Source organism: Protomyctophum bolini (genome assembly GCF_963924005.1).
Source record: "Protomyctophum bolini genome assembly, chromosome: 24".
NCBI classification, from domain to species: domain Eukaryota; kingdom Metazoa; phylum Chordata; class Actinopteri; order Myctophiformes; family Myctophidae; genus Protomyctophum; species Protomyctophum bolini.
In genome coordinates, this window is record NC_137885.1 from 20,778,759 (window position 1) to 20,802,928 (window position 24,170).

The 24,170-nt window shown below is 46.3% G+C and overlaps 1 protein-coding gene across 1 annotated transcript; it reads left to right on the forward strand.

Moving 5' to 3' along the window:
- Positions 1–1,096: 1,096 nt before the first annotated feature.
- On the forward strand, positions 1,097–23,165 carry LOC308311814 (putative ribonuclease ZC3H12C; the record flags this gene model as incomplete). The annotated part of the gene is made up of 6 exons (XM_080758591.1): positions 1,097–1,181; positions 12,922–13,981; positions 14,386–14,525; positions 14,968–15,202; positions 16,699–16,805; positions 21,538–23,165. Exons 2-6 carry the CDS (start codon positions 13,101–13,103, stop codon positions 23,163–23,165), a joined length of 2,991 nt encoding a protein of 996 aa, XP_080614717.1. The 5' UTR covers positions 1,097–1,181; positions 12,922–13,100.
- Between the last annotated feature and the right edge of the window lie 1,005 nt (positions 23,166–24,170).

The window sequence follows — 24,170 nt, forward strand, 5'->3', positions numbered from 1 at the left end:
GTGGTAACACCTGGCTGTGAAGGAAGTAGGGAAGGGGCCCCAAGTTCTTTCCAAAATGGCGTTTGTGCATAGAGCCCATTTCACAACGTGCCTCATCGCGGTGCGTTGAGCTCGTAGATCTGCTATCTTCACTGTTTTCACGTGAAAGCTGTACGACTATAGGCTATATGAAACAGGTCTTAAGTAAATATTGAATTTAGTTTTTGCATATTTTGTTGATCGGGCCTATATAAAACGAAATTAGATTAGATGCCTAACAATGTTTCATATAATCACAGTACTAATACATGCATAACAATGATTAATATAATATAATAGAGGTACACAGTACAAGCCTTGATTACTAATAGAGAGAGAGGTCTAACAATGCATACAATGCAAGTTGCCATCGTGTAAGATACAGGTTGTCATGCCGCGTTTTACCACGAGATGGCGCCAATGCGCCTGCCTCGCTGTGTGTAGTTTTTAAGGAAACCGCCGCTGCGAGGAGGAGGTTGCATTTGCTTTGCCTGGTTTCTGTTATTAGACAAGACATAGTCCCTTTTCAATAATTCAAAATAATAAAATGTGTGTGTACTCAAAAGGTAGGCCTATAATGTAGCCAATCATAGCACATTCTCTGCTAACCATGCTCTGGTCTGGAGACAAACGGATTCAGAGAAAATACATTTAACTGAATTCCAGTCTTTCAAAATAAAACCTCACAAAACGTGGGTATTAAATGAATAATAATAATAATAATAATAATAATAACACGTGCTATATTTGTGTTGAAATTTTAATTCACAAGGAATCTAGGAGTGCTAAATGGTAATAATAATTGGACCTTTGTGTAATTTATAATTAAATGTAGGAATAGGAAATGGGATTAAAATTGGTCCGTGACCCACAAATGGGTCCCTAAAGGTCCCGACAGACACACTGTTTGGAAAACAGTGACCTCGACTCCTCGAGAGAAGCTCTGGTACATTTTATTTTGAAGTGGCAACCCGGACGTGGTTCCACCAGCTGTGTGTTGACTTGACGCGGCAGCTTTTGGTGTGTGACGTCAGGCTGCACTCCACTCCAGCCGCCGGATGTTGTGTTGATGGGAGGAATGAGGATCGTTCTGTTGTGTGTGTTTGTTTAAAAACACATTGTTGTTGCTGCTGTGGAGCCCCAGGGGATGGCCTGCTGCTAACGTGAGTACCTTGGATGCGTGTGTGTGTGTGTGTGGGGTTCCCGCAGCATGCATGTGCGTGAGTGAGGGCGGTGTTGGCACTGTGCGTGTGCGCACACACCATAGAATAGATAGATAGATACACAGGTCGTGACGGCTGGGGAGCTCCTCTGACTGCACTGATGGCTGATTGGCTGGCTGATGTGGGGAGGGGAGGGGAGGGTGGGGGACTGGGACCATAGACATATATATTTATGACTGGCTCGTGGACTGGCTGTGCAGTGCACGCCCCTGCCTGAGTGTGTGCGTGCGCGCACCACCATCATCATCATAACGGAGTTGTTGGAGAAAAGGGCCAAAATCTGAACTCCAAATGATGGATGCATGCATTGTTGCGTTGCATGAACCACTCCTCCAACAACATGCATCATGTCGTGTGGCTTTTGGAAGTCAGCAACAGCAAGCATTTATTTATTTAGCATGCAGTGTATGTATGCATTAGGGTCCCTTCTAAATGATGATGAATGCATGTTTAAAAAAATGAATAAAAGATGAATGTTGAATGCATACTTTAAAATGGTCTGATATGCACGTGCACATTGAGCAAAAATGTGCATGTTGAATTCATGTTGCAACTCGATCACAAAAACATGCATGCATGCATGCATGCATGCATCTAGCCCTAGAATGTCTGTGATCATTCATATACTATCGTAAATTCTGTATACACAGCCATAGATCGATTGCACCCGCTCCTGGTTGCAATGCGTGGCATAAATGTGATTGGCATTTCGTTTGTACTAGCCCAATAAATAATTCCAAAGACGTGGAGTGAGATAGTGTCCTCTAGTTTCACATCCATGTAAAAGTTCTGGCAGAAAACGTTTGTTTAGTCAAATATCTTCACTTTTTAACGAGCTGCACACGGACAAAAAAATATCCGGGCTTGAGGCCGAATTTAACAAAACTTCCTTTGGGAATGGGAAGCACAATCCAATTGACATGGGACACACACATGTTTGGGGCACACAATTGGCAGGTGCGTTGCGATAGGTGCTGGGTAATTAATCACACCACCTGCATTGTGTGCCCCAAACTGTTGTGTTTCCCGGATGACGCCTGTGATGATCAGAGGAAGTTTTGATAAATTCAGTCCAGCTGCCATTCCGGGCCCCTTTGACCGGAGAGAAAGCTGTCCGGGTGCAGCCTGTGAAAAAGTTGAGATATTTGACTAAACAAACATTTTCTGCCAGAACTTTCTCACGGATATGAAAGTTGAGGACCACATATGACTCCCAAGTCTTCGGAAGTGCCGACCACATTTATGCCGCCGTTCTTACCGCCACAACCGTAAGTCTATGGAAGTGTAGCCTCGCAAACCCAGACTTTTTTATATAAATGGAAGTGTTCTATGGCCCTGGTATGTGAAATACTTGCAAATTAATGTATGTAACAACAGAGACATTCTAGGAATGTCAAACCGATGCATGCATGCATGATGTTGTTGAACTCGGTGATCATGTATGAGTATGTAGGATGGATGCATGTTGTATGTTGAACCAAAAATGTGTGCGTCTGTGCGTGTCAAACTCAACGTGCTGCATGGTCCATGCATGTTGCATAACTCCCATTCACAACAAACATGCATCACCAATTTGTTACTTACTCTGTGTAAAGTGTAAATGGCCCATTCTATTCAACAGGTCTCTTTATTGTGTGATTCTGCAGCCAGCCAAGAACTGCAACTTCATTTTGGATTAAATAAAAGCTCCCCCAAACACACACACACACACACACACACACACACACACACACACACACACACACACACACACAGACACACACACACACCATCCAAATTGTTTGACAGCTTGTGAATTTGAGTGGAGAAACCACTCAAGCCAGTTGGGCCAGAAGAATAGAAGAAAACAGGCTTAAAGTAAACAAACATGAATTTTATATGATTGACTCTTAAAGGACCACTTCACCACTTTTCAACCTATCTTCATATAATAGGTCCTCACTAATAATGTGTCTCATAGGAGGGCTGTGGGCAGTTCAGAAACCGTCTTCCAGTGACATCATCGATGGGGAATACAAGCTAATAAAAACAGCAGGCTTTCTAGTCCTGAAAAGTTGCAATGCGAAAATGGAAGCCATCGTTCTCACGATAATGAAAATCTAATCTTGTTTAAAAAATAATCTGCCTAATGATGATGTCACTGGAAGACGGTTTCTGAACTGCCCACAGCCGTCCTATGAGACACGGACTGAGTAGAAAGAAATCGTGCCATTTTATCATGATTATTAGTAAGGTCCTATTATATGAAAATAGGTTGAAAAGTGGTGAAGTGGTCCTTTAAGTGGCGTTGTGTGTGTGTGTGTGTGTGTGTGTGTGTGTGTGTGTGTGTGTGTGTGTGTGTGTGTGTGTGTGTGTGTGTGTGTGTGTGTGTGTGGGGTGGAGAGAAAGTGAAGGTGCATACAATGCTTCCTCAAACATTTGAAGGACCTACAACTTGTCACATTGATATGGTATCGTTTCTGCTTTATTCACTGACCGAGACTGTAGACTAGAGAGATGCATAACTCGAGACAGAGGGAAGAGAGAGACATCATCTTTTGCCACACTATATGAACTCCTCATGTGAAATATCTCTCTCTCTCTCTCTCTCTCTCTCTCTCTCTCTCTCTCTCTCTCTCTCTCTCTCTCTCTCTCTCTCTCTCTCTCTCTCTCTCTCTGGGAAAGGAAACAGTATCTCCATATTCTAACTTTTTGTGTTTTTTTGTAAATCAACTCTACCAACCTACTATTGATCATACCGTTACGAGAGTGTCACACAAAAGCATCACAAGTAGCAGATCTTCAAGGTCGAGCTTGTAGATCTGCCACTTTTTGATGTTTTTGAATTTGAATCAAGTTCAATCAACAGTTTTGAATGATATGTGAGGTTTCCACCTGACGGAGACGACATAAGGCAAGTTAGTACCTCCTGGATAATTGGCAAATATATCCTTACCGTGCCTAAACGCTATTAGCTAGTTTTGTGTCTACATCACTGTAGAACAGGTGTGGGCAACTTTGACGATGGAGAGGGCCGCTATATTTCCAGACTCACTCCCGCTAGGGTCATATATTACTGTCGTAGCAAAAATAGCCGATCTACAAGCTCGCGCGACGCGTTTTGAACTTGTAGATCGGCTATTTTTGCTATATTTGAATTCAAATCTTGAATGATTTTCAAGATGATTTTTCAAGAATGATTCTTTTTATCTTTTTTCTATTATTTACCTCTGCCCCGGCACCTGGCGTTTAGTTAGTGGATGTGCATGCTGTATTGTGCTTCTCTAGTAACTGTAGGCCAACATCAGTGTTTTGTACTCCGTGTGACTGTGCGGGCAGAGGGAATGTTATGAACGTGAACTGGAGATGCTTTATCAGACATCTCCAGCAAGCCAAGCACCTGGTGTTATGTTTTAACAGATGGCTCTTTGTCAATCAGAGCCCAGAGGAGCCTGTGTGTGTGTGTCTTAAGTTACATGATGCTCTGTGCAGTTGTTCAACTGCCCCCCCAGCCACTATCTTACCAAGACATCCACCATTCACTCCTGTCTCCTAGTCCTACTGTACCCATCCTTCATATCAGCCACTATCTTACCAAGACATCCACCATTCACACTACTACTACAGTATACCCATCCTTCTCGGAAGTTCTCAAACTTCTTCATGTATTTGGCCGCGTAGGACCCCCATCTGAAAATGTTTTGTGTCCTTTCAGCATTTTTCACAACTTTTCCAAAAATAGCAGATGAAAACGTGCAACTCCCGTCAGTTGGTTGGTCACCCCAGGTGTGACATCACGTGACAACAACCGGGATGGAGATCCCTGCAGTATAGATAGCCTTATCACTTATCAGACGACGTCACACTGATAAGCACCAGTGTGTGTGCGCGAGCGAGCAGGCCGGCAGTACAAGAACCCCACCTCTCATAAGATGCAATGGAAAGGTTCTAACTGCACTCACTCGTAAAATGCCCCCTCAAACTTTCAGATGCTGTTTTTCTCCCAGTGTGGAGGAAGAATGATTTTTATTTTTATTGTGATCTCTCAGTCTTGAAATATATAATCCATTAGTTCCTGCTGTGTGTGAACAATAATAGCAATTCAAAGCAGTTGTCCTCAAAACCACACCTAGATTCGCTGTCATAAGAACAGGAGGTGCGCTCATGGTGACGGCAGCAGAGCCCGTTTGTGCACGTGCACCTGCAGCCCATCAAGTATAATTTATACTTCATCCCGCAATGGCACGCAGACCTCTATACTCACAACAGTCGCATCCTCGATGCGATGTGATCTTGTATATCAGCTGTTCTCTTTGCGCAATGAAGTATAACTGTCTCCTAGGACCTAGGGTGCACCTCACTAGCCAACACAGGTTGAATGAACTGAAACCAGCGCTCCAAAAAACAACAGGTTTGGAGATCTGTTGGGAATTGATTACATGCAGTGATGTAAATAGGTTTTCCATGTAATGAGTTCTGAGATGCAGGGATGGTCTTTTAGATGAGTCCCAGGGACAAAAAACAGTACAGTAGTACAGTAGTGCATCCCGTGGATGCAGAGGTCGTTGTGTTATTGCGTCCTTTAACTATAAACTGCGTTTTTAATTTCCACCCTATTTTAATTTCCGACATGAAACAGTCAACCCTGCGACCTATCTCAATGTTTGTATACAAATAATTGGTTTATTGGTACTTTTACTTAAGTAGAACATGCGAGTACTTAGTTATTCCGTCACTGCTGTTTATGTATACAACTATCGGCTCGCTGTACGGGAAAAAAACCGATGCACCGAAGTCTGCAATGGGGAGTGGGACGCGTGCGCTTGTCCTTCTGTCTGCTTTTTGTGTCATCTGCCCTAAGCGTGCCGCCCACAACAAGTGTCCCATCCTGCCCTCACTGTGGCTCTGAAAACGGTTGATGTCCAGTCACCTCCCACCCCACCTCCACCCCCCTCCTCCTGCCCTTTATTCCCTTTCAGCCCTATAACCACACTTTTCCCTTTCTGCCGCGCTCTCTCTTAAAGAGCATGAAGAGGGGCGGGGGTGGATTGAGGCTTGCCCCGCCAAACCCTCCCAATGCTAGACAAAGGGAGGAGAGTGGCTGCAGGCCTGTGTAGCCAGGTGTTGTTCGTTGCATCCCCCCGCCCCCCCCCCCCCCCCCCCCCCCGCCCCCTCACCACCAGCCCAAGCCCTAATGGAAGGCTCCACACACTGCAGCTGCCCTCCAGTACTCTAGTTGGCCATTGTGACACTACCATATGTTTAACCAACCCACCCCTCCTTGAGTCATCGGCCACACAGGGGAAGCTCTTTAACTTGATGCGGGGTGGGGGGGCTGGTCTGTGTGCGTGCGTGCATGCATGCTTGCGTGGTGCGACTGTGCGTGCTTGCGTGTGTGCCCGTGAATTTGTGTGGAAAGTGATTCACTATAACGGTTTCTATCTGGTTGATTGTGTGTGTGTGTGTGTGTGTTTGTGTGTGTGTGTGTGTGCGTGTGCGTGTGTAAATTTTTATGTCATATGCATTGTGAGTTTGTTTCTTTCGACTAAATGCCAGATTGTGCAGCATAAAAAATGGGTTAAAGAGTGACCTGGAAAATACGACCATTTCTCTTTCTGTTAATTTCAGCCAGTTGCGATTGGCCTTTAACGGATTGCGATCTGGCAATTATTGGAAATAATTGTGACACCGTTTGTGTGCCTGCACTCGTCTAGTCCAATTAAATCGTTAATCATTGCAATAGTGTTTAGAGAACAGTGGTCCTCAAAAATAACATATTTAAGAACGAGCTAAGTTAGTACTCCTGCTTTTTTGAGGGGGGGGGGGGAAACAACTAAAATCTTGAAAGTAAAAGATTTTGAACGCAGATCTTCTCTTCTGGGGTGGTGGGGGGGGAGGGGGGGGATTCGGTGTGTGTGTGTGTGTGGGGGGGGGGGATTCGCGCCCAATTATCATTTTGGGGGGTCCTTGTGGCATGAAAAACGTTGAACAAACTGATTTAGAAGGCATTTGTAGAATCGGTCTCGGGTCTTAAGTACGTGTGTCTGGGGAGGGATACCCCCAAATCACCCATCCCTCCCCCTCACCACCACACCCTGACCACCCGCTGGGTGCATGTTTGAGTGTCGCATTGTGAGATCGGTGGGCCGCGATTGGTCGTCGGGCAGCCACTCATAACAAGAGGGGGGAAGCAGACATTGTTGCTCCATCTGTTCTGCTGCTCTAGAAGAAGGAGAAAAAAATAGGAAAAGATACACTGTGTGTGCGTGTGCGTGCATGTGTGTGTGTGCGTGTGTGGCTCTCTAGGAAGCGCGTACTGGAGTGAGGTTTGAATACCATCGCTGCTGCTTCTGCCGCCGAGGCATGAGGAGAACTATTATGGTTTAAATTGGATCTGTTGCAAAACTTCTACAGTTATTTGAGGCCCATGGGGATTCCCAACATGCAGGGATGAGACGAGAAGTGCTTTCCCACAAGACTTTTCTGTCTACTTTGAACTGAAGTGTTTTTTGCTGTTGTTGTGACTGTCGGGACGTACCGTATGTGTGTGTGTGTGTGTAGAGGGGTAAGTTGTCTTGTATTAGCATCATCAGATACGACTGTCTTAAGATTTAGTTGACGATTAATTGTCTCACAAATAATTGCAATTAACGATTTGATTTGATTTGATTTTTCTTGCATTGAACATTGGGACATTACAATTTGTATTTCTGGGGGTCATATTTGCACAGGGCAGATATGACAAATAACAAAGAAATCACTGACACATTTAATCATTGTTAATATGTTTTTCACGTCACGAGGTGACGTGTTGTAACCTTGTAGATCTGCAATTTCGGCTATTGTTTTTTAAATATATTTGTAATGTACAGTGCATCCGGAAGTATTCAGACTTCACTTTTACCACATTTATTTTGTTACAGCCTCATTTCAAAAGGGATTCAATTAGTTATTTTTCCTCATCAAGCTACACACAATGCCCCATAATGATGAAGTGAAAAAAGTTGTTTCGATTATTTTTGTTAATTTATTAAAATTAGGAAACTGGACATTCTGGACATTCACACTCTTGATTTAGTACTTTGTTGAGCCACATTTGGCAGCAATTACAGCCTTAAGCTTTTTGGGAATGATGCTACAAGCTTGGCACACTTTAATTTGAGGTATTTCTTCCCATTCTTCTCTGCAGATCCTCTCAAACTCTGTCAAGTTAAATGGTATATTTTTCAACATGGAAACGATTGACGATTATGCAAAAAATTGTGATTATCTTCTCAAGTAATTGCGATTATGTAATTATTGTGACAGACAGCCTGACAGGCCTATCATCAGCTCTTCTGCATCTCAGTGTAGTCTGGATTTTATCATCAGTTTATTCTTGTTTAGTTAGGTTCTGATTCATAAATCAATGCCTTACTTGATAAAAAGTAGCATATCCACTTTGAGCTTGTAGATCTGCTACTGTACTTTTGTGAAAATCCTGAAAAGTAACAGACTTTTCGGAGTTCGGACGTTTCCACCCGACAGAGACGATATATAGCTAAAACCTTAAATGACACAGCTATGATTACACCGGTTTTAATGGGTTAATGCATTTAACCAGCACTCTTTTACGATTTCAATTGAGAATGATCAAGCATATGTAAAAACATACATATTGGACTATGTCAGACGTAACTGAAATTAGCACAGATCAGGATGCTGAGTTATTCTGCTTCAGGATAATTTAAAATTTCCAAACCTTTTTTGACACTAAGACTAACTTAAGCGTTCATTGTGGCGTGTCTTATACACCATGAAACAATGCAGAATAACCTTTTGAAGTGCGTTAATTAGTTGTTTCTTGTTGTACACCCCCTCTAACGGTACAGAATGTGTCTGCCTCCTGCTTTTCAACACCAACATCGTCATTAACTGTGAGTTCTGACCTGAAAGGTCTTATTATGGCTCCATTTGGGTCCAATTGTTATTAACATGGATCACAATGTGCCACGTTGTGAGCTTATAGTATGTAGATATTGTATATCTATTGATCCATCAATCTATCTATCTATCTCTTCTCTATCTCTCTCTCTCTCTCTCGCTCTCTCTCTCTATCTCTCTTGATTGACATTTTTGAAGTAGTTAATAGGTACTTGGGTGTCAATCCGGTGTAGTAGTAGTGTAGTAGTAGTAGATGTTCAAAGTAAAAATATTTAGGACGACCGTCGAGCCAATTCTACTCTAATATGGCTCAGAGACATGGACACTTTCAAATAAAGTAAATAAGTGAATAGGGAAGCGGTTGGATGGCACTTACACTCGCCTTCTAATGAGAGCGCAGAATGTCTCTTGGAAGAGCCATGCATGGACTAATCTAATATACGGCAACCTTCCCCGTGTTTCTTTACTTATAGTAGTCCGATCCAGAAGAACACAGTTTGCCGGCCACTCCTACAGAGCTGACAAGACAATGAGGTTATATCTTCCCTGGCTTCTTCTCTGGAATCCTGCCTCAAAGCAGACCAGAGGTAGAAAACTGTCGTTCCCTGATGTCATCGCTAGGGACACATGCATCAGTAAGCAGGAACTGGGGATGGAAATGACGGACCGGAAAGTCTGGCGTGGCATTGTGAAATCCATGATCTCGACCGCGGTCGAAAAATGATGAGTATAGTGTTGTATCTTATAGACCAGGCCAGGCCCATTAAAGTAGTTGCACAGGTACATATCAATGCCCATTGCAAGTTGCTCTACTGTCTTCTATCCGGAGCCATCCTACCTTAACAAAATGAGCAGGGGTTAATTGGGTTCTAGATGGAAGGCCAAGCAGTAGCCTGACCAGTTTGTTCTGGGATGTCCGACTCCGAAGCGTTGTTTTTAAGGCCTTTGTGGTGCTGTGCTACCATGAGGTGCATGCATAACAAAGTGACATTGAGACACTTCTTGCACCGTGGTGTCTGGTGTTAGGGCACCTACTGAATGACAAGCAGTTCTGCCTGAAGCTCAAAGTGCAATATCTCCCCCCTGGCTAAGCAGGGCATCGCCTCTTGGCTGAGCGCTAGAAACGTGGTCTCATGTGGGAGACTCTGGTTCGAATCCCAGGTAGGACATAAAGGGTATGGATTGTGGTGCTTCACGCTGCGATCTTGCGGCGTTGCTATTTTTGAGTGGTGCAACCACTCCCTTACAGAGCTATGTGGGTGGGTGGCTGGGGGCGTCTGAGCACAAAAACAGCATGGTTGTTTTTCACCACCCGTGTGCAACTTAACACACACACACACAAACACACACGCACGTATTAACTGTATATATAGTGATTTAGAGTGTGCCAGTACAGTACAGTGACAGTACAGTACAGTACAGTATAGAGGGTACAGTAGAGGGACCCCCACACGGTAACTAATTTCTCAACTGACGGAGTTGCACCACTCACTTCACACAGGTGTGATGTTTTTGGAATGTTTTGGAAAAACGTTGAAAGTGTTTGAAAAATGTCGTAACCTTGGGGATGGGGCCAAATACATGTCATCGTGAGGGGGTACGAAACCGTTTGAGAAATATAGAAGGCATTTGTAGAATGTGTTGACTGTTACGAGTCTTCACACTGCTGAATGTGTAGTTTTTGAACGTGGCATAAATTATGTTTAGCTGGGTGACCATTTGTCAGTGGTAGACAAGCATGCTTTTTGCGTGTGCGTGTGTGTGTGTGTGTGTGTGTGTGTGTGCGTGCGTGCGTGTCACACCTCTGTCTGTCTGTGTGTGCGACTGTGCGTGCATGCATGTGATTGTGTCAGTTACAATCTGTCTGCTCGTGTGTGTGTGTGTGTGTGTGTGTGTTTGTTGCCGCCAAGCAGACATCTGTTGCCTGCTGGCAGCAACACTCTCCTCCACGTGCACTACACGCACATGACATGCACAGTCACACTTGTTATCTCGCTCAGTTAAATTCAATTCAAAGGAGCTTTATTGGCACAAGAAAATACTTTTACATTGCCAACACAAGTGTCAAATGAAAACTGTAAAAACTGGTTAAATTCAAAATATTTTGAAGACATGAGTAGTAACCAGAGCTGTGTCGGTCCGTGTATTTTTCGGCCATTTGAATTCAGATTTTATATTTGATAAATTAAATTCTAAATACTATTTAGAAGTGGTTAAATAAAACGTAGAAATAGGTATTATATAAAATAAAATAAAAATCAGATTCCAGATTTCCGTTGGTGTGCTTCTAAACAGAATGAAGCATTTAAAACAACAGTGCACAAGCGTCACTGAATACTGTGGTCCGTTGGCTGGGCTGGGCCGCCTTGGAGCTCCGGGCGGCCCACGGAGCGCCTCTCCCCACCCAGGGAGCGCCTCTCCCCACCCAGGGAGCGCCAGCAGGTATACCCCAACCATGGACCCCCGGGTGCCGGAAAGGGAGATTTGTCTTTTTGTTGCTCTTCTATAGATCTCCGCTTTTCGCAAACAAAAACGTCAATAGCTCCGGGACCGGCGCGGGTCGCCCCGGGACGCCGGAGGGCTCTACGGAACCGGGCCAACGGCTGATTCGGTCTGGCTCATTAGCCAGGCTAGCCTGGGGGTATAGCCAGTCACGGTCTCTGGGATCCTGTTCTCTCTCTCTGTGTGTGCGTGTGCGTGTGTGTGTGCGTGTGCGTGTGCGTGTGCGTGTGCGTGTGCGTGTGCGTGTGTGTGTGTGTGCGCGCCGCTGGTGCGGAGGTCACGACCCTGATCAATCTCCATTGTCGGGGGGCCTCCAGTCAGGCACACTTTAAACTCCGCCCCCTTTCCACCCACTATTCCATTCTGTATTAGACTTTTGTGCGCGTGTGTGTGAGGGGTCTGTCTTGGCATTCGGAGCTATAGGAAAAGGCTTTCCAACAGCTGTAGCCTAGCAACAGTGGCCCAGCAGTGTTGCCAGGCAACCCCCTTTCATAAAATGCGATCTCCCCCCCCCCCTCCTCTCTGCAGCCTGATGTTCAGAGTCCATGGGGTGTGTGTGTGTGTGTGTGTGTGTGTGTGTGTGTGTGCGTGTGCGTGTGCGTGCATGTGTGTATACACGCGTGCTTGGGGGGTGGGGTGGGGTTGTTTTACTATTCAGTCCTAACAGTTGTGTGTGTTTTAACGGATTTTCCCTCAATTTGGCTGGTGCGGCTTATATTCAGGTGCGCCTTATAGTCCGGAAATTACGGTAATTAATTTTGGCCATTCTGAAAAAAGGCTGAATTTGAAAAAAGCAATGCCTCTTTATTCCAAAAATAGGGATGCACCGTTATTGAAATGTTGGCCCATATCCCAACATGAATGAATGTAGTATTTAGTTTAGTTTGAAAGCTTCCACAAAAAACATAATTTGCAGCCTTCATCATCACAAAAGGCTTTTTCAGGCTTTTTAAAAATATTTTTTTCAACATAATTGTAATATAAATTTAATATCTGCTAAATCCGATATATTATTTAACCTATACCGATTACCGATTAATTGGTTTAAGACCAATATCGGCCGATACCGATGTGTTTCCCGATTAATCTCCCATCACTAGTTTACACAAATCCTTAAAGCTGGACTTAGGAGGGGCTAGCACCCCTCAAACCCCCTTTTCTTTTAACAAAGAAATAAAATAAAAACTTGATCACAAAAACCATTGGCTTTCTCTATCGCTCGGATCTTATTTTACGTCTCTGACTTGCTTTTTTTTGCTGTTTTCTCTCTGCGCAGGCATCTATGACGGGCGCTGTGTGAGAAAGAAGTGGTCAGCATCCATGCCGGGCGCTGTGTGAGAGAGAAGTGGTCAGCATCCATGACAGGCGCTGTGTGAGAGAGAAGTGGTCAGCATCCATGACGGGCGCTCTGGGCAGCGTTCAGCCCAGAGCGTGCTGGATGTGCGTGACACACCCATGGGCCTGAAGGACCATGCGGAGCACGGATCATCAGGCCACATCCTCCACCTGGGGCTGGATTTGGAGTACCTCCACATAGAGGGGGCCGACCGGCAGGCTGGCTCCGCCACGGGACCCCCCGCTACGGCCTCCCCAGGCTCCCCTTCCCCCGGGGAGGTGGAGGAGGAGAAGGTGGCGTCGGACGCGGAGCTCGGGTCGGGGTCCGAGGCCGACCGCTACGCCGCCGTGACACCCAGGCACGCGGCCAGAGGCGAGGGCGGGTCTGCTGCTCCTGTTAAGAGCGCCCACCAGCCGCTCTGCCGTGCCCAGTGTGTGGACCTGGGCACCGACGGGCCTCCGGACCCTCCGCTTGAACCTGATCCCGACGCCGAACGCACCGCCCGGCCCTCCCAGTCCCGACCCCCTTCCCCACGCGAAAGGAGCCCGTCTGACCCTCCTCCCTCCCCCCGCCGGTCCCCGTCCGACTCCATCCCCGCCCTAGGTTGCAGGGAGGCTAGTGCGCCGGGCGGGAAGGATTACCAGGCCAAGCTGGACTTTTGCCTGAAGCTGGGCTACTCGGAGGAGACGGTGCACCAGGTCCTCTCCAAGCTGGGCCCGGACACCCTCATCAACGACATCCTAGGAGAGCTGGTCAAACTGGGCACCAAGCCACTGGGAGAGCTGGTCAAACTGGGCGCCAAGCCAGCCGACGGCGAGCAGCCGTCGGCTGGGTCTTGTACGCCCGGCGCCCACTTGTCCGCTTCCTCGTCCGCTTCTTCCTGCGGATGTTCCGACTCCCTGGAGGGCCAGAGGTCGGACTCACCCTGCCTGACGGACGCCCTGGGCGACCAGGACAACCTACGGCCCATCGTGGTGGACGGCAGCAATGTTGCAATGAGGTGAGAGCACTGAGCAGTCCATCAATACATTGTGGATGGTGACAGTAATGTTACAATCATCAATAAGTAAACGACAGAATTGATAGAAATGTCTGTGATGTTGAACTCTGGATTAGCTACCTGGTCATGGTAGAGAGTGACAGTAAAAGTAGTAAACGTGTGGTTTTTTAGATCTGTTTTCCCATGCAGTGACCGTGAATCAATAGATTCAACACCTATTGATTATTTTATTAGTGCTTATTCTATTGCACGTTTAAAGCTCATTATTTTAAATGATTTTAATTAGAATTATACCATTTATTAAATCAAAATTCTTTAACTTTTTGGTATTATTATCGGTCGCACGCACGACGCACGCACGCAACTGTTTGTTTTAACGGCTCTCTCTCGATTGGGTTCCTTAGCCACGGCAACAAGGAAGTGTTCTCCTGCCACGGCATACAGCTGGCTGTTGATTGGTTCCTGGAGCGAGGTCATCATGACATCACAGTGTTTGTACCTGCTTGGAGGAAAGAGCAGTCGCGTCCGGATGCCCCCATAACAGGTCAGTCAGTCAGCCATGCACGCACGCACGCACGCGTACACACACTCACTCACGCACGCACTTTTCCCTTTTTTGTGTGTGTTTTTTTGTGGGATGTAGGGAGCCTACATGTCTTCTAATCCCAAAGATACCAATTCTGAACAATCAGGATTTCTCATCATATTTGGGTTTTTATGTACAGTGCATGGTCTCACAACAGGCCAACTGATTTGGTGCTACTTGTGACATTGTGGTACCGTAGCCAAAACTGCATCAGAAGCCATGCGGAAATGCCATGGTTATAGCAGAGTGGTGATTTAGGCTCAAACCATTAGAAATACGTCTGAGGGACATAAACGATAATATGATATTTAATATTAAAAACAGTTATAAAATGCATGCCTTTAAAGTAAAACATGTGATGTGAGTACCTTTCCCCGCCACTGCTCCTCTCCACTCACAGACCAGGAGATCCTGCGTGCTCTAGAGAAGGACAAGCTCCTGGTGTTCACGCCGTCGCGCCGCGTCCAGGGCCGCCGGGTGGTCTGCTACGACGACCGCTTCATCGTCAAGCTGGCCCACGAGTCGGACGGCGTCATCGTCTCCAATGACAACTACCGAGACCTGGCCAATGAGAAGCCGGAGTGGAAGAAGTTCGTCGACGACAGGCTGCTTATGTACTCCTTCGTCAACGACAAGTAAGTAATGGGACGGTTGCGTGTGCGTGTGCGCGTGCACGGCTTTCTACTATAGACAAATTCACAGAGGCATGCCTGGGTGCGGCCATTACTGAAGTGTACCATTAAGCGCAGCAGCACTGATTAGCTACACCTGGTCTACATAGCACCTGCTCCATGGATTACACCTCAGTAATGGCCGCGCCCAGGGCACCCCTCTGTGAATTCGTCTATCTACCCTGTATCATAATGACAAATACAAGTGCATGTCCCCTCAACTCAACCAGTGTTGCCAGAGTTTGCGAGATAAGTAAGCAACCAGGTCTATGAAAACACGCCCCCAAAATGGTAAATGGTGCATTTATACAGTGCCTTTATCCAAGGCACTTTACATTGTGCATTATATTCACCCATTCACACACTGGTGGCAGAGGAATCGATGCAAAGCACCAACCTGAGAGGTTGGGAGCAATTGGGAGTTCAGCGTTTTGCTCAAGGACACTTCGGCACTAACTCTAACAATATAAATTATTCGATGGCCACATGAGAACTTAAAATCTATGTGCGTCGGATATGTATAGGTCAGATGCCCCTGACTAATAGCCTGGCTTTGCCAGACTGATTTTTTATAGATTGATTAATTGATTGAATACTTTATTAACAGTTTGCAAAGGGTACAGAGGTACAGTCAGTTATGTTAAGTTGCTAAAAGAAAAACCACAAAAAGCCCAGAGGGCTTGTTTCCATTGTGGTTTTGTGTATTCAATCAGAAACATAACGCCAACAAGAGATCATGAATACTAGGAGCAGAAAAAATATATTTGCAGACACAATATTGGGGGGTAATTTATTTTGGGAAGCTATAAGACTTGCTTTCTAGCTTGTCACCTGACCAAAAATTGGTGTTTGTGTCCAACCACAAAGTTTGACAGAAATTCTGTTTGTCTGTAGCCCTCCCCCCTTATTACAGCCACAGTGCCACCTAGTGGAGATTCAGACAAATGATACTGTGCATTATATTACTCGATCATTTACAGACTGTTGACTCACATCGAGGGCACTGTTTTTCCTTTATTTTTTGACGATGGGTTCTCAGATTGCTTACACACTAGAAAGACATGATGTTACTGGCGGTGAACAGAAGTATCCCGCTTTCACCAGGATTGTCCCCAAATGTACAATATCTGTAAAACACAATACTGTCCTGCTTTTTAAAATTCACCACCAAATTGTCCCGGTTTTGACCCCAATTAATGTTTTATTTGCGGTGCTTACATAATCATTTATTCATTCATTAATGCATGTTTTGTTGCGATGCTTATGCATAGTCATTAATCATGTTCTGTTCTGTTGAAAGGTGTAGTGGGCATTTTGAAAGTAGCATTAGGTTTGGCATAGCATGCAACACCAAATGAGGCCACGTTCTTGTATTGTTTTCACATTAGACATTACTGAGATTCAGTTGTAATATGTATTGTATTGTCATGGAGAAAATCACAGCTCTCTCTTTCTCCCAGGTTCATGCCTCCAGATGACCCTCTGGGTCGTCATGGACCCAGCCTAGACAACTTCCTGAGGAAGAGACCTGTCATGCCGGAACACAAGAAACAGCCTTGTCCATATGGTGAGGAAACACACACACTCTCTCTCTCTCTCTCTCTCTCTCTCTCTCTCTCTCTCTCTCTCTCTCTCTCTCTCTCTCTCTCTCTCTCTCTCTCTCTCTCTCTCTCTCTCTCATGGGGCGGCAGTGGCTCAGTGGTAGAGTGGCCGGTCGAGCAGTCGGATGGGAACCGTGAGGTTCACAGTTTGATCCCGGGCTCCCCCAGGGTTGGTGTCGAAGTGTCCTTGAGCAAGACACTCTGAACCCCAAATTGCTCTCGATGTGCAGGTTGGTGCCTTGCAGGGTTTCCTCTGCCATCATGTATGCATGGGTGAATGTATTGCACAATCTATTAAAGCACTTTGGATAAAAGCACTATATAAATGACCATTTACACACACACACACACACACACACACACACACAAAAATATCACAGATCACAGAAGAGTTCTGGAGAATGGAGACCTGGGTATCGGGGAGACGAGGTTGGGTGGTGCTTTTCTGCCGGATTCACGACTGGCCACCTTGTACCATCTGGATCACAGGGCTGTCACGGTTACAGCGATTAATTGTGACACAAATAAATGCGATTAACATTTTAATTGTGTCTTTGGCATTGGACAATGGAACTTCTGTTTGCCTGGCAATAAAAAAAAATGCATTGGGCAGATATGACAAATATGCAAAGAAATGATTGGCATATTCACTCACTGATAGATGAGTGTTACACATGCTTCAGTTTAATGGATGGAGTCAGCCTGTCAGGGCATTCCACATGTTGATGGCAGAGCAGTAGAATGAGTAGAACTTTTCCAATGTTTCCTCTAAATGGGTGGTACCCTATCCATGGTCTATTGTTGTGGCTGTCACTCACTTTGGAGATGTAGTTTGACATCACTAAATCTGTGATGTTTGCATGTTTATTTTTCTTTTCTCCTGTGACATAAATCCTCCACATGACAACCCTCCGGGCTCCAGCTGTGTGACACGTCATGAGTCAGTAACGTCAACATGACGCTGATTGATTGAGGAGAGTTCCCGTTCCATTAAGCTCACTCGCAAGGAAACGACTCGAGTCCAGGACACGACGTTTCAGTATTGGAATCTGGCTAAAGAGAGAGAACAGATGTTAAACGAATAAAACAACTGTAGTTTTGCAACACAACTTTATTGTCGGCACGACGCCAGACCCCAACACAACAACTGACTTGCAGTATAACAACATCCGGTTTCAATACCCCGGTCTTCCCTTAAGGTCACAGTGCATCACATAACACATACACTCACTAGAAGTAGTAAAGCAGGGAACAACATTAACTTAACAAACTCACTGTCTCTTAAAAAAAAAAAAAAATGCATTGCAATAAATTCAAAACAAATACAGAAACATACAGCTTCAAAGTTTTCTTTTTTTTCTTTTCCTTTTTTGTTCAATGTCCTTTCAAATGTTGTTTAAAGAAAAAGTCCCTTCAAAGTCACAACCCTAAGTAATCTCAGTAAGTTGCCACTGTCCTTCACTAAGGGCCTTCAGTAACTGAAGAGGTGAAGCCCCTTTTTTTGTAAGGTATTTTTGACCTGAGTCCATCTCTCTTTCTCAGAGAGAGGCGAGTCCTGTTCCACAGCCCGTGAAGGATGTATGGGCTGCAAATGTTGTATGTAGTTCTCCTGGTGTAATTGTACATTTCTGTTCACAGTGACAAGAGTCTATTCCCATATAACAGAAGTTTTCATGTTCCTCACGTTAGAACTCCAGACACAGCACAGTCCTTATCTAGCCAGTAGAAAATGGCTGGATCAACTTTGGAAATGTTTCCTCCTGTTGCCAGCACTATTTCACTCTGTTGTACCAATAGAGAGAAGCATCCGCCAGTCCATAGACACACTTTTTCAGCTTCCATAATGTGCCTTCACTTTCAGCCTCAGGAGGAGGCCTGATTTAAACATCACGCGACAGTGTCATTCCCTGCAAAAATGCAGACTTTATGTCCATTGAATGAGGTGTCCACTGTCTTTGACAAATCACTGCCACAAGCAGTCGGAGGGACTCTGTAGCACATGTGGGGGGGTCCTTTTGCAAATTAGACACTTGTAACTCCTCAAAACCTCTAGCCACGAGGCGTGCTTTTGGTACTGGTCCAGTGAGTGACTCTTTAAGAGTACACACGCACCTAGTAGAAACACATTTTTGCCCCTCATTTTTAACTTCCTCAAACACATTGTTATCTTTCCAGCTCTTTAACTCAACATGTTTTGCAAAGTCAAATGACACATCCTTTGTTACAAACACATCCTCACATACATTTGTGACATTTGTTAAAGGTACATCAGTTAATCCATCATCACATACATTTGGCAAATCATTTGTTACCACCTCAAAATGATCAACTTTCGACATGTCAGCTGCATCTGTGGTGCCTGCAACATTAGTGGGTTCAATATAAAGAAAATTATACCAGTCTTCGTATTTGTCCATAGCTTTTCCTGCACGTCCCAAAACCTTAGCTGTGTATAGAACACCTCTGTCTTTGTATTTCACAATTTGTCCTGTTTTCAGACTCACACCTGTACTCAGACTGACACCTGTTCTCTGCTCTGTAACATGTGTATCTGTATTTTCAGCTGTGTGTTCTGTCTCATTTTGTATTCCATCTGCCATTTGCGATGGCTCTGATAGTGGTTCCGTTTGTCTCAGTCCCTGTATGACATCTAGGTCACTGTCAGCCATGTCCTGTCCTTGCTCCACATTTGTGTCATTTTCTGAATGAGCTTTCGTAACCCATTGATCCATATTTTCTGTGTTCACTTTCCTCAATCTGAGCCGATGCACTCGAACACATGTTCCTCCATGTCTGACAAAAATCACTGCCCCGTCCTGTCCGATGACAACTCCTGGGCCTTTCCACTCTGGACAATCCACTCTCTTGTAATATACACGATCTCCACTGTCATATTTTTCATCAGTGTTGCGTGTTTGTTTGCGCAGGGCTCTCCGTATTCTTTCTGAACACTCTTCTGTAAAATACCTTCTTGCTGCATGCAAGGCAGTGATGTGTTTTGCCGCCAAGACCTGTTCTTCCTTTTTAATGTTCTCACTTTTGTTATCTATTATGTTCACACAATAATGACCAGAGCTTGTGAAGTCAAGTTTTACAGGATTGTTGAACATCACCGCCCTGTCATGTTCCATGTCCAGTACTGTCCCTGCTCTTTTCATTGAGGCTTTGCTTAAAAGCAGTGGAACATCAGCCGGAACTACTTCAGTTTCAATTTGACACTTGGTTTGTCCAATTCTTGCCGTAATTTTCAAACTTCTAGTGGAATACACCACTTTTCCATCTCCAAACTTAAATGGTCTACGACTGAGCTTTTCATTTATTTTTATATCTCTCAACTCGTTCTGGCTCAGTTTAGACATGTAGCCATCTAGCCAGCCCTGCCCACACACTGTGCGTGTGCAAGCAGCGTCTATTATTGCTGAACCAAAACATTCTGTTATGAAGATTTCTGCTGCTGTGGGTGATATTTGCTCTCCATTGTCGGGCTCTTTAGTGAACAGAGTAATATTGCACTCCTCTACTGCACCTGAATTACTTTCAGCTTCCTCTGTTAGCTTGACGTACTCACTTTTATGTGGACAGTCTTTGGCCCAATGAAAGGTTGATTGACAGACGGCACACTTTGATCTACGGCCGTACCTGTCCAAGGGATTTGTGCCAAGCATTGTCGTCTTCTGTTGATCCCTTTCAGACCAAAACTTGCCATATGTCGTCTCTGCTCCGCCGTCGTTACAAACGCAGTATCTTGATTGATTCCCATGCTGTGAGCTGCTGACGTTTTCCCTCCGAATATCCTCTTCAATGCTGACTTCATAGACGCAAACGTTAGATCTGTACATGCTGTGAGAGCCAACTGCTGGTCTTTCATGTCCAAACATGCAGTATCCAATAGTTTGAAAGCCAACACTGCGTCGGGAAGTTCCATTTTGTATTTTCGCATACGAGAATAACGTTGCTCAAAATCAATGATATAGTCCGCCATGGACACGCTGCCGTCTCTCGTTACCCGATCAAAGCTTGAGTAAGCTTCATAAACTTGATCCTTCTCTTCTTTAAGAAACAAATTGTCAAGCTTTGCAATCAACGTGATCATACCGTCATCTTTATTCAAGTCATCAACGGGTATTTCCATCGTCGTTTCTCTTGCGTATCTAGATAGCGCCAAAACCACCGCAAGGGCTTGTTTCTTTTTTGTAAGTTCCGTGACTCTGCTCCAGATTTCGATTTCATTCTTCCACGTTTCATATGGCTTCCGTTCGTCGAAGCCTGGTGGGACTTTATAGTTTCCAGCCATCTCTGCTACCAATGTTAAACGAATAAAACAACTGTAGTTTTTTTGCAACACTTTATTGTCGGCACGACGCCAGACCCCAACACAACAACTGACTCGCAGTATAACAACATCCGTTTTCAATACCCCGGTCTTCCCTTAAGGTCACAGTGCATCACATAACACATACACTCACTAGAAGTAGTAAGCAGGGAACAACATTAACTTAACACAGAGACTGAAATAGACGGCCCCTTGACAGAAATGAGATTTGGAATCATTTCAGAATGATCCAGTCCATTATGAGAGGAGATCTGATATTGTGACGCCACAAATAAATAAACATAAAATGTAATCTAATCTGAAACGAGGTTCTAAAAATACACAGGCAATTAATGCAATTGTGAATTCCTTCCCCTTTCCTGCAGGAAAGAAGTGCACTTACGGCCACAAGTGTAAGTACTACCACCCGGAGAGAGGTGGCCAGCCACAGCGTGCCGTGGCCGATGAGCTGCGAGCGAGCGCCAAGACCTGCAGCGCCGCGAAGAATCAGGGCGACGCGGGGCTGGTGAAGAGCCACAGTGTGCCTGTCGGTGCCATCGAGGCGAAGACGGGCGTCCCGAAAAGGCAATCGGACCCCAGCATCCGAGCCCTGTCGTACAGCGACGCAGAGGACAGGCTGATAGCCAAAGGCAGAGGGGAAAGCCACAAGGCTAGCATCTGCAGCAGCAGCGCCGGTAGCAGTAGTAGTAGCACTTGCAGTTTAAGTCTAACCATGTCCCCCGCCCCGGGAGGCCCCCCGTCCGGCCTCGGTGTCCCCCAAGACCAACCGTCCAGAGTGACCACTCCTCACGGTCTCCTCCCGACCCCTGGCCACGACCTCTACCGCCACTGCGAGTCGCCGGACCTGAGCTACTACTCTGTGACGTGGCCGTACCCCGCCCTGAGCCTGTCCTCCCGACTGAGCCACGACTGCCGCTTCCCCGCCGAGGCAAGTGACCCTCGCCTCCTGGGCTCGGCGCGCTCCACCGGCTCCGAGTGTGGCAGCGAAAGCAACGCCAGCTGCAGCGGCAGCAGCTGCGACTCCTACGGAGAGAGGCCGTGTCCCGGGTGCATCCCCCCCGAGCCCTTATTGGAAGACGTTTTGCATTACCCCAACCCCCACAGCCGCCCGTACGCTCACCACCAACCCCACGGCCTCCATCATGACTACCCCGAGGTCCACCACCAACCCCACGGCCTCCATCACGATTACGCCGATGTCCAGCATGGCCGCTCCACAGCGCCACACGGCTACCACACCCAGGGTCAAAGTCTTGCCCGTGACCCGCCCCCCGATGCCCCCCCGAAGCGCCCCCTCTATCCCCTGCCCCCTCACCTCCAGCACCAGCCACTGGCCACCCGCTCCAGCTGCCCAGGGGACTACCGCTCCCTCCCCCCGCAGGAGCCCCACCCGCCTGGCCTGGGGGACTACCGCTCCCTCCCCCAGACAGACCCCCACCCGCCCGGCTCGCCCCTCGGCCGCTGCCTGGCGCCCGTCCGAGCCGAGAGCGCGTCTGACTCGCGTCTGTACGAGCACCTCCACCACCAGAGGCACGAGGCCTTCTCCAGCTGGGACTCGTACTACGGGTTAGGTCCCCCGGCGCGCTACGAGCCGTCTGCCTACCACAGCCTGCCGGACGCGTGCCGGTCTGCGTGGCCTGCGGGCCCCTGGGCCCACGAGCACCGCTCTGCCCACCCGGCGGCGCCATACCTGAGTCACCTGGCCGGCACGTCCCGTTCGCTGCCCCCGTACCCGCCTCCCGGTGGCACTCGTCTCTCGGTGCCCTCCCGTGCCCCTCCCTCCTTCGTGGCCCATCATCATCATCATCATCGCTCGGAATCCCCCGCGGTGCACGCTCGCTATGGCGACACACGAGAGAAGACGTACGTCGACCTGTGTAACATCTTCCCGCCGGAGCTGGTGGGCCGCGTCATGGCCAGGAGTCCCCATGTTGCCGACCCCCAACGATTGGCCGCTGCCATATTGGCAGAAAATGCCCAAGCAGGCTACTGAGGTCCGGCTGACGTCTGTCGAAACTAGTCTACACTCAGAATACTGGACCAAACGCACTCCACAGTCCTACAGGTGTGTGTGTGTGTGTGTGTGTGTGTGTGTGTAGTGGAGACACAAGTGTTCCGGCCACCTATGTTTTGGTGTTTCCAGCACGCTCTGGTGGGCGAATGTTGCAGACACGAGTGACATACAGTAAGTGCATTTAAAAAAAAGGCCTCATTGCAGTAGCTTAGCATTGCTTCACGGCTCAACTACTGACAGTCAAACCACAGTATCCTCCCATTGGAAGTAACCGGGGGACGGTATGGCTGAACACAGCCCAGGCAAAGCACTGCTCCCCGGGATAAGGGGAGCAGTGCTGTTATTTCGTTAATGGACGTTTTGGAAAAAGCGGATAATCCATGAATGATCTCTGGATCAGGAGAACTGAATCCATGCCCGACCCGGTCGTCGGTTCTTTCACGCTTGGAATAGTTAAATAATTCATGAAGTGCAGACCTTTTCGTATTTATTTATTTAGGATTTTTTGTTCCTTCATGTTTAGGACATGTGCATTTCATTCGTGTGGCACTTTTTGTTGTTGTTTTTATTTTATTTTAAATTATTACTGAGCAAAATCATTTTCAATCAAGTGTGAGGAGCATGTTTCCTTTTTGTTTTGTAATTATTTACAAAGCTTTTATTTTTTGACAAACCTGTGGTTTTTTGGCTACATTGTGCTTATGACTCTTAGGTCAAATAGTACTGTTAATAATTAACAGTTCAGAGGTCGTGAGTTCATTCAAAGGGGACAAAAATGTCAAAATTAAAATAAGTCTGCGACAATCCGCCAGAACCGAGAGGGAGATCTGAAGTGTATAGACGCCTTAAAGGACCACTTCACCACTTTTCAACCTATCTTCATATAATAGGTCCTCACTAATAATCATGAAAAAATGGCACGATTTTTTTCTACTCAGTCTGTGTCTCATAGGACGGCTGTGGGCAGTTTAGAAACCGTCTTCC